This window comes from Eschscholzia californica, unplaced genomic scaffold, assembly GCF_041429995.1.
Source record: "Eschscholzia californica isolate CP2 unplaced genomic scaffold, dmEscCali1.0.p SCAF_1, whole genome shotgun sequence".
In the NCBI taxonomy this organism is placed as follows: Eukaryota; Viridiplantae; Streptophyta; class Magnoliopsida; order Ranunculales; family Papaveraceae; genus Eschscholzia; species Eschscholzia californica.
The window spans coordinates 19,043,769-19,054,562 of NW_028238198.1; the positions used below are offsets into that span (position 1 = coordinate 19,043,769).

General features: G+C 35.4%; 2 protein-coding genes and 1 long non-coding RNA gene across 3 annotated transcripts; all 3 read right to left on the reverse strand.

The window, feature by feature from the left end:
* Positions 1–966: 966 nt before the first annotated feature.
* On the reverse strand, positions 967–10,794 carry LOC147564872 (uncharacterized). The gene is made up of 3 exons (XR_015228335.1): positions 10,630–10,794; positions 8,853–8,908; positions 967–1,036 (listed from the first exon to the last, which is right to left on the reverse strand). It is a non-coding gene; the product is annotated as an uncharacterized LOC147564872 (long non-coding RNA).
* On the reverse strand, positions 1,524–5,306 carry LOC147564873 (uncharacterized). Its single transcript, XM_086651447.1, has 6 exons — positions 5,036–5,306; positions 4,781–4,983; positions 4,611–4,700; positions 4,384–4,494; positions 2,057–2,100; positions 1,524–1,818 (listed from the first exon to the last, which is right to left on the reverse strand). The coding sequence occupies exons 1-6, from the start codon at positions 5,304–5,306 to the stop codon at positions 1,524–1,526; spliced, it is 1,014 nt and encodes a 337-aa protein (XP_086507573.1).
* Positions 5,492–6,922, reverse strand: LOC147564874 (uncharacterized). The gene is made up of 2 exons (XM_086650680.1): positions 5,863–6,922; positions 5,492–5,777 (listed from the first exon to the last, which is right to left on the reverse strand). Exons 1-2 carry the CDS (start codon positions 6,915–6,917, stop codon positions 5,513–5,515), a joined length of 1,320 nt encoding a protein of 439 aa, XP_086506806.1. The 5' UTR covers positions 6,918–6,922; the 3' UTR covers positions 5,492–5,512.

Below are 10,794 nucleotides of genomic sequence, written 5' to 3' on the forward strand. Positions count from 1 at the left end.
TATAATAGATATGGATACTATATACTACAGTATCTTCTCTCTACACCCATGAAAGAAAAGATTACTAGAGACCTTTTGAAAGAAAGAAAAGTTATATAAAGATGAAGAGATATTCACTTATCTAGAGAGAGAGAAATTAGAAGAAGAATTCATAACAGTAGAGAGAGAAAAAGATTGGGGTGAGAATTTTTTAGATGAAATCAAAGATGGAACAGAGTTGGAAGGAAAGAAAGATATTCGGTTGAGCTATGAGATCTTTACAATGATAATGGTGATATATTGTTAGAAGAGATTTGAGACTGAAGATTGAAGTGGAGAATCTTGGAGATATTTTGATACAGAAGAGAAGGAATGTTTTCTTTGGAAGATTATGGAAATAACAGTCACTACAAAAACGAAGACCATTTATGACGGAAAGGGTCCGTCGAAAATAAAGGAAAAGCTGTCGGAAAAGACTTCTTCCGACGAGACAAGACCGTCGCAAAGTGGTCGGAAATGGGGGCGACGGAAATAGTATTTCCGACGACGGCCGTCGTCGAAAATAGATTCTTTTCCGACGAATAACTTAAAGAAAGGCGTCGGAAAACATTCTCGTAAATGTCAACCTGCCTCGGCTTATTCCCGATGGTTTGTTTTTGATAATCCGCCGGAAAATAGTGGCAAACTATTCCCGACGGCTCCTTTCCGACGAAAATACTCAATTTTTTTTTAAATTTAATTTTGGTTTTTTCCGCTGCTGCAGCAGCAGCATTATCAATTACATAAACCTGCTGAAAAAAATAACATAAACCAAACATTCACAAGAATAACAAATTAAAAGTATTGGATATTTCATTAACGAAGTCATATACATAAAAAGTAATGAAGTCGAAAACCAATAAAACTATTGGTTTCATACAAGCATATATACCGTAAAATAACAAAGTCGCTAAGTAATGTAAACGATAAAACCAACCGAGTCAAAATCGAGGCTGAGATTCAAAAATCCAATTGATATTCCATTCAACACCACAAACGACTCGAGATATCATGGTAACTGCATTAACATACATACAAAATGAAGTTAGTAAGTGTGTTATGATTTGAAACTAGCAATTATGTGAAATTCGACCAAGGCAAACTAAATCCTTATATAAGTATCTTTACTAAACCTGAACTAAACATGAGACTCTGAAATTCGACCAAGGCAAACTAAGTAGATATAGATGGTAAAACTGCTTTGCAGTATGCAGCAGATTCATCTTTAAGTGATGAAGAGGTTCTCATACTTTTAACGGACACAAATAGATAGAATCACTTTCAAATAGGATCGAAAGGCCGATCGCTTTCAACTAGGATCGAATATGTATAGTTTAATGGTATGAACTGTTTTGTACTAAGTTTCCGCTATCTTGTCAAAGAAGTGATTCGAGTGGAACCGTTTCTTTTGGGTGTGTTTTGGTGTTATTTTATATCATAAAAGGAGATACTTTTGCAAATTGGTTGGGTGTAATAGTAATTAACGTAATAAAAATATAAGTTAATTATACTAGCGACGATGAACTTGCAGTGTGTGACTGCATGAATCTCATAAATAACTCCATCTCTTCTTTCAAAGCCTCAAATGCATCCATCTTCACTTTCATAGCCTCAACTTCTGCCGTTATTGTTTTGTTTTTCTCCGTTAAATCCTTAATGACGCCCAAAGATGACTGTCGACCCCATATGTCTTTTGGTTTTACCATTGGAAGACACCGAATACGGCCACCTTTCTCACGCCCCATTACGGTGCCAAATACGTCATTCGGGCTTGGCGAGTCGTCAAAATCTTCTAGAGTACTGATAAGACATGAAAATGTCCCATCTGAATCTCTTAACTCGGGTTAGTTAGTCCATTTCGGGCAGTTATTCTGATAAATTATGTGTTTCTCTTTCCCAGGTGTATTTTACGGAGTTCGATGTGAAAAACTGCCAAGAATCGAGAGAAAGGCATGCTAAGGGCATTTTGGTCATTTATTGGTTATGATAACTTTGGTCAACCTTGGTGCTCGAATGAAATTTGGAGTCCAAGACAAACCCAATGGCGAAAGCAGAAGTCGAATTGGAGTCCGGATGAACAAACTAGAATCGGTCAAAGTTTAAGTCAAAATCAAGTCAATATAGATCTCCAAGCGACACGTGGCGCACAAGAGGGAAGCGAATCTATAGGGTCAGATGAGCTTAGGGCTATGTTCGGGTATGCTCGGTGGTACTGCGAAATCTCTTGAAGTGTATGATCTGATGCACCCGTGACCAAAATAATATCGCGTATCATATGAGATCTAACGGATGAAGTTGTCCCGGTCCACGTGGCGTCAATCTCAAGTACATCGTATCCCGTCCCTGTGCTCTGCAACACACCAAATCATTCTTCTTTGTAACCCCAGCAACGTTGACTGGTTCCAAAATTTGTGGGAATAACTTTCCCTTCCATCTCGTCTCTCTCTCTTTACTGGTTAGAGAAATTTAGAGAGAGAGAAATGGAAACAAAAATATCATAGAGAGGGAATTCAAGACAAAGATAAGACCGAGAGATTGAGTGAGATATAGAGCTGAGTTGTGAAGACTTAGATTCGAAGGAGTTGGAGAAGAAATTTGGGGAGATCTTATCTCCATTCTATATCGATTTTCTCTCTCTCTGTACTGTTAAAGAAGGAAGAAATTTTGTAGAGAGGGAAAGAAGATGAGCCGAGACTTTCGATTAGGAAAGATAGAAACAGAGAGCAACCAAAGAGATTTGATCAAGAAGGAAAGATGTGAAAATAATATATCTATAGAGAAATTTATTTCTCTTCAAAACAGAAGAACAAATTCATTCGGTTGGACTTAAGAAAGAAATAAATCCGAGAGAGACTATCTTTGAAAGATATTCTCGGTTGAAAAGGATCTTCAGTGATGATTTGAGAGAAAATAGGACTGCGTTTAGATTCTGCTGCCCTCTTCTCTATATATATAGATATCACAAAACTAAAGAGGCATCTCGATTGGGCAGACAAAACAGAGTACTCCATTGTTCTTTGAGTCCATCTTCTTCTCATGAACTTCAAGGAATTATTTTAGAGAGAGAGGAGAAGAATAGAGAGAAGGAGACAGCTTAAACAGAAATCCGAGAGAGAAAAAGGATAGAGAGAGTTAGAAACAGTGACCATTATCATCTTCTTCTTCCTCTGTTTTATTTTGTTTTTGTGAGAGAAATGGAGAAACAGAGAGAAAAGTGAGAGAGAAATATGTACAGAGAGAGAGATTGTTTGTATTTTGAAGTTTTTTATATTATATAACAACTCTTCTTTCAATTGGTTGATATTTTGAGTTGGAATTGAATTGATAACAGAGAGAGAAACATTAGAGAGAGAAAAGAAAAACAGTGAGGAAGATGAGAAAATCTGTGGGAAAATAATTTTCCTACAGAGAAATTGTTTCCGAGAAGATGAGAAAATCGTTTTCTCTAAGGGTCTGTTTGTCTGGAAAACAGTAAAAACAAAAGGAAAACTGCTCCTTAGGGTGCGTTTGGCTGCCAGACAGGAAAAACAATTTCCAGCGAGAAAAAGTTTAGTTTTCTTCCATTCTCTTTTATTCTTCATATTTATTTAAATCTCGATCATGATTAGCTAAGACTCTCCATCTAGGGTTTTAGGATGAAACACATACTTGAACCTTTAGAGACATATTTTTAGTTTGTTAATTCTCTTGATTGTGATTCAAAGTTGAAATTGTTTTAATTTGTAGAATTGATTTTCTTTTCATTGTTTATACTTTTAAATTTGATATATCATGCTTAGATTAGATTCTTTGATGATATATGCTTATTGATTGATAAACAATAGTTTAGAGATTTGTTTTTTGAAATAAACAATTACATTGTTATAGATTATTGGGTTTAAACGAAAACATCTTCCGGGATTAAGATAGTTCATTATCTGAAATTCCGAGTTATAAAAAAGGGAGAATTTACTAGTTAACTATTTGTTCTAAAGATGATTTTATGTGGTAGATTCCGAAACCCCCTAGACTCCTCCCCCATTTGAGTTCATCGTTATTTATTTTTGTTTCATTATTTGATTTTATCATCACCAAAACAATTTTCAAAGAAAAACCAAGTTACTTCCAAGTCTTAGAATAGGTTTCACTTAGTCTCTGAGGAAATAACCGGTCTTACCGGAATTATTACTTGACGCCCGTGCACTTGCGGGTGATGACCTATTTAGGGTAACCTTCTAGGTCCATCAAGTACTCTGTGGAATTTTACTTGCCTCTAATTCATCCATTTGTCTCTGCCAAGCAATACAAAGTTTATTACCGTCCACGTATTTCATATACATAATAAGATATTAAACATATCAAATGTTAATATGAAAAGAAACTTACTACTTTTTCCGCAGAATCCTCATTTAAAATCTCTTTAGCACCTTTAGGAGTTCGAGTGACTTTAAAAATTTTTGCTCCCCTCTCGATTGTGATGCCTTCTTCTATTTCGACCTACAAAAATTAAAAAGCGACAATACTTCACAAGTAATAACGTTACAACATAACAATAATGTAAGTTTGCCAAAGCATTTTAACAAACTTGTGTTAAGTGAAAGATGAAGCTTTACCTCTGATATGACTCGTGAAAAGGATTTAGAACCCGTAGTATGAAGACACTTCAAGGCAGCTCTATTTCTGGCATTTCTTTCGGAAACTACCTATATTAAAAAAAATAATAATACTTTAGAGAACACATCAAACTTTTACCTAAATGTGTAAGAAAATAAAATGTTTGTACCTTTGAATCATCAGTTCCCCAAAGCTCAATCAAAGATAACCACTGAGTTGGAACAACTCCTTCAGGTACAAACTCGCGACATCGGTTTTTGTCTTCTTCGTTCTTGTAGTATTTAGTTTTCAAATAATTTTTGTGATCTTTCCATCGTGAATTTAATCTCTTTCTTAAAAAGTTATCGCAATTACTAGGAAATTCAAACAAAACTTAAATAAAAAAGAAAGATTATTAGATGTAAGAAGACAAAGAAAGAAAAACACATGTAATTAAATGACACATTTACCTTTATCGTTTCTACGGCATCATCGATCTGTTCTCCTAACTCGTCCCACTCTTTCGCGAGTGAGAACCTATTTCTGTCTTTCGCGAGCAAGGAAATATAGTGCACCAATTCTAAAGCATTTTGTCCTATTGGTAAGTTCTTTGCATTGAGTTCAATTACTGTTTTCTCGTTTGACTTCAATTTTTTCAACCACCCATTCTTTCCATTTCCCCTTCCTCTCTTTTTTTGATGTTGTTCATCAACCATTTCTTATAAACTGCAAACAAAATTTCAATTGTCGTCAGAGGAATGATTAAACAGATACGACTAATGTAGTAAGATTGAAAGCAAAGAGATGATTTGACTAATGTAGTAACATTGCTTTGTGATGGCTGCAAATTGAAACGATTTGTTATTTTCAACAACTTTTGAAAATTAACATGAAAGTTATATATCATTTCTAAAAATATTTCTTACTCAATATAGTAAGAGACATCGTTGTCATTTGACGAGATATAATAATGCACCCGATTAATCTCCGCTTGATCTAATATAAATTTGACCCCGCCACGAATCGAAGTGTTGTCTTTGTATCTTGCTGGTTTATTCGACCGCGTTTCAACATTCTCCATATATCTTGTCACAAATGAGACACACTCATCGGCAATATATCCTTCGGCAATTGATCCTTCCGGTTGGGCTCTGTTGCGAACGTATTTCTTTAAAGTACACAAGTATCTATTCACACAAGTGAATAATCATTAGAGAAGTAAACAAAAATAAGAAGATTAATAATTAATGAACGAAATAACATGTTATATACCTTTCGATTGGATACATCCATCTATAATTGACTGGACCACCTATACGTGCTTCTGATGCCAAATGGATAGACAAGTGGATCATTATGTCAAAAAAAGTTGGTGGAAATATCATCTCCAAATTGCACAGAATCAAGGAAATTTTATCTTCGAGTCGTTGATAATCCTCAACTCGACCCACTTTTGAACACAAATTACGAAAGAACATGCTGAATTCGATTAAAGTAGAGCAAACTTTCTTCGATAACGATTTTCGAATCAGCAAAGGTAACAATTGTTGCATTATTACATGGCAATCGTGACTCTTCAACCCAAGTATCTTTTGTTGTTTCACATTGACACAACGAGCAATATCCGAAGAATAACCATCTGGACACTTGAGATTTTTCAAAACATTACAAAACAACGCTTTACGAGACTTGTCCATAGTATAACATGCCGCTGGAATGTAAAATTTTCCATTTTCCTTTTGTATAGGGTGCAACTCATATCTAATTCCCATTCTAACAAGGTCTAATCTTGCCTTCAGATTGTCCTTTGTTTTTCCTTCAATGTCCATAATAGTACCCAAAATATTATCACAAATATTTTTCTCGATATGCATAACATCTAAATTGTGCTTAAGAATGTTATGTTTCCAATATGGTAATTCATAAAAAATACTCAACTTTTTCCAGTTATCGGGCATATCTTCTGTGTCCTTTGTAACCCTTCTTCTTTTGTGACTAGTATCCCCTCTCAAACTCTCCTCAAATTTCTTACCAAACACATATGGTAAGTCTCTTAACTTTTCCAAGATATCAGTACCCAAAAGAGGGTTAGGAGGTGCTCTCTTATCAACTTCACCATCAAATTCCTTCCTCATTTTGCGAAATCTATGATCCATAGGCAAGAAGCGTCTATGATTCATATAACATGTCTTCCGCCAATTAGGCAAGTATAAATGACTTGTTTGCTCATAGCAAGTTGAACATGCCATTTTACCTTTAGTGCTCCAACCAGATAACATAGCAAGTCCGGGATAATCACTAATGGTCCACAATAAAGATGCATGCATTTTAAATGTTTCATTCCTAGAAGAATCGTAAGTATGTATCCCTTCTTCCCATAATTCTTTGAGTTCATCAATCAACGGTCTCAAATATACGTCAGTGTCATTTCCTGGACTGCGAGGTCCAGGTATTAACAAAGACAATATAATGTTAGGTTGTTTCATGCACAACCATGGTGGTAAATTATATGGCAAAAGTACAACTGGCCACGTGCTATGAAAAATACTCATTGTTCGAAAAGGATTAAACCCATCACTTGCCAAACCCAATCTCACATTTCTTGAATCCGCAGCAAATGTCGGATTCCTAGCATCAAAATCTTTCCAAGCTTCAGAATTTGCGGGATGCCTTAATACTCCGTCTTTATACGTTCCTCATCATGCCATCTCATGTCAGTTGCACTCTTTGATGACATGAATAGTCGTTGTAATCTTGGTTTCAAGGGGAAGTAACGAAGTTTGCAGGTGTCTTTTTTTCCTCATCTTGTAGCGAGCCATGCCACAACGAGTACAATTTAGAAGCTGAGATGTTTCTTTGTAATACAACATACAGTCGTTTGGGCATGCATCGATCTTTACATAGTTCAATCCCAAATCTGAAAGCAACTTCTTGCATTGGGTAAAGTTTTCCGGTAAGGTACACCCATCTGGTAAAGCATCTCTCAGTAATTGAAGTAGTAATTTGAAAGAGTTATCGCTCCATCCACCAATGCACTTATAATTCCAGAGTTTGATAAAAAAGATAGCATAGTCATCTTATCACAACCAGGATATAACTCTTTCTTCCATTGTTCTAACAATCTATAGAACTTATTCGACTCAAAAGAACCATCATTTTGTACTCCTTCGGTTGAACCATCTATATCTACTCCGACGCCATGAACTCCACATATGTCTCGCACCATACCCTCTAAATCTTCGTCATTTTCTACCTCGTCGGAGGAGGCTTGTTCATTTGTAGCTTCCATTGGTGCATTCATATGAGTACTTGTCGGTCTAGGTTCCCCATGAAAATACCAAGTTACATAACTTCTCATCATCCCATCCCATACCAAATGTCCTTCAATTGTGTCTCTATCATAATACTTAGTATTTAAGCATTTGGCACATGGACATTTTATCTTATTTTCTTCGGTGACAAACCCGTGAGCGAATGCAAAATCTAAGAATGCATTTACACCATCTTCGTACTCTTTTGTAATGCTATTAGCTCTCATCCAAGACTTGTCCATGTTCTACGCAAAATACTTCAAAGATTCAAAGAATGAAAACTAAAATCAAATTAAAGAGGGTTGAATATCTTTAAGATGATAGATATAACATAAACATTCTAAAATCACATGTTCAAATAAAACATAGAAACCAACAAATTATAAATAGTACAACTTAAAGAACTAAGAAAAGAAAAAAATTAATCTTTAGGTATATGCAGTTCCATCTAACATACAACTTAAAGGATTAAGAAAAGAAAAAAATTGTTGAAGTGTCTCTCCTAATAAAGTGAGAGCAGAACGCTTCACTTCAAAAAGCTTAGCTATGTGGATTTGGAATGTTCATCATCATCTATCTATTCACTTCACAAAGTTGTCCTAAACCCAGAGACTGCCCATAGGTGCATATACTTTGAAGTTTAAGAAATATGTTCGTCATCATCTATCTATTCATTGGAAATTTCATGGCTAAAATCCTTCCCATTGGAAATTTCATGGCTAAAATTCTGTTTTGGAAATTTCTCTTAATCCAGGACCATTTAATATGAAGAACATGTCCTTATATCTATATTTGCTAATGCTGGTTTTGCTTTTGAAAGTGGATCAGCTTATGCAGTTGGTATTGTTAAGATCCAAGAGAATAGAAGATAGAAAGATAACAACAGAAATGATCAAACTAAAAGACTAATAGAAACAAAAAGTCAGAGGTTGAATAAGTAGAAGAACTTACTGAAATTAGATCGGGATACGTCTTCCTGATCCGAGCTGCTTCTGCCTACCTCCTTTCTAAATAGTAGAAAAAATGACAATTTGAGACCAATAATAGCATGATTTATATGAACGCAAGATCATGAAGCAGATGACAAAATAAGAGGGTCTTTTGAGTAGTGATGTAATAAAGTACTTATTAGAATTGAGCATAGGATACACATTGTGTACCTGCCCAATATCACCTACTGTGTCTTTGAGATCTTATCGGTTCTAATTGGGAAATACCTATTCGGTGTTGGACTTTATCGAATATGAAATGTAGATCCACAAACTCAAGAAGTTTGGGGATAGTTAGCTTTTCTGAGAGAGACGAGTACTTACCAACAAGTAACACCTCTACTCGTCTTCAATTGCCAACCCTCGTTTCGGAGGCCCTTAGCTATATATGTTCAATTAGCTCAAATGACTTACATGTCCATTTTTTAAAAGTGCCACAATCGTTAGTTAAATAGAACAAAACATCGGTTGTTGTAATTGGTTCTCATTCATACAAAACGAATTGGTATGACATATTTATACCATTAAGAAGAGCAAGACCTAGAATTCTTAAACATATAAAAATAGCTTCAGAAATTTAACCACTAAAAAGTAAAAAGCAGTATATCCCTTTACTTGGTTTACAAGACTTCCCTACAGAATGTAAATAGCTATTGAAGGTCTTTTCTTTTCTAAATAGAAATAGAATATGGTAATGCCTAACTGCAATGTATGTACCAGCAACCTTGATAGGAAGGGAATCGAACCCTTACGCCTCAATTCTCAGGGCTTGGACGTGAGTCACATTTCAACAATCGTGTGCGTTTATGTCTTTAACATGAACAGACTACAATAACACAAGTAACACAAAGGAAAATGAGAACGAGAACAGACAAGAAGTATGATTTCATGTTCAGATTGAACTTTACCAATTCCCCGCATCGAATAAGCTGATCATGTAATACAACCAGACCAAGAAGCTCAATGCACACAATACAGATGGCAAAAACATATTTATCGACCTCTTTAAATCCTCATGAAGAGTCGGTGCTAGTCTTCCAAGTCTCAAGGTTTAAAGGAAAAAATTGTTAAATTGGCGGTAGACAATGATGGTTGTCACATATAAGTCTGTAGAAGGACCTCACCTTTTAAGCTACCTTTTTAGGGTTAATCCTAGAGCAGTTGGAGACAAAGAAGACCCATTAAACCATTTAAACAACAAACTCGAAAACCCTAACCCTAAATTGAATGTCATAACGTAGCACATTTATTTTAATCAAAAGCCCTAATCCTAAATTGGATGTCATAATGTAGCACATTACCAACTAAAAAGATAAAATCAACTTTAGAAGATAAAATTATATCCAAAAAGTAACACAGAGAGAATGAATGAAGCTTCTATTCTCTCTGTTACGTATTTCAAAGTAACAGAATTGAAATACCCATCAAACCATTTAAACAACAAACTCGAAAACTAAGAGAATGGAAAGAGAACAAGTTTGGGTACTGTGGTTAGAATTGAGAAGTACTAGGAGATTGAAAAGTGAGGGTTCGGTTGAAGAAGAAGATTGAGCACACCTGTGAGTTTCACTTGATTTCTTCTTCAATCTCGGTGAGAAATTAGCAAGTTTAAGCTCGAACTCGAACACTCATTTTCTACACAACTAACAAGAAACCAAAACCCTAAAAATATAAACACAAATTTCTAGAGCCCTAAAACCTAATAGAACAAGTGAGAGAAAGATAGAGTAATCGTTTACCTGAGAGATGAAGATCTAGAGAGATGGAGAACTGAGAGAGATGGAGAACCGAGAGAGATGGAGAACTCAGAGAGATGGAAAACTGAGAGAGATGGCGAGGGAGCTGTGGAGTTCGAACGGTTTTTCTGTGGGAGCGGTTTTAGGGCAACTATTTTCGACGACCAC

Excerpts from the sequence above, each read along its gene's own strand:
- LOC147564873 (XM_086651447.1), bottom strand. The coding sequence starts at position 5,306 with ATGGTTGATGAACAACATCAAAAAAAGAGAGGAAGGGGAAATGGAAAG. Across the intron at positions 4,701-4,780 it reads GGGGAACTGATGATTCAAAG|GTAGTTTCCGAAAGAAATGC; the intron begins GTACAAACATTT and ends TTTTTAATATAG. Across the intron at positions 2,101-4,383 it reads AGGATTCTGCGGAAAAAGTA|TTTGTTCATCCGGACTCCAA; the intron begins GTAAGTTTCTTT and ends GACCGATTCTAG.
- LOC147564874 (XM_086650680.1), bottom strand. The coding sequence starts at position 6,917 with ATGCATGCATCTTTATTGTGGACCATTAGTGATTATCCCGGACTTGCT. Across the intron at positions 5,778-5,862 it reads TGGATGTATCCAATCGAAAG|ATACTTGTGTACTTTAAAGA; the intron begins GTATATAACATG and ends TTGTGTGAATAG.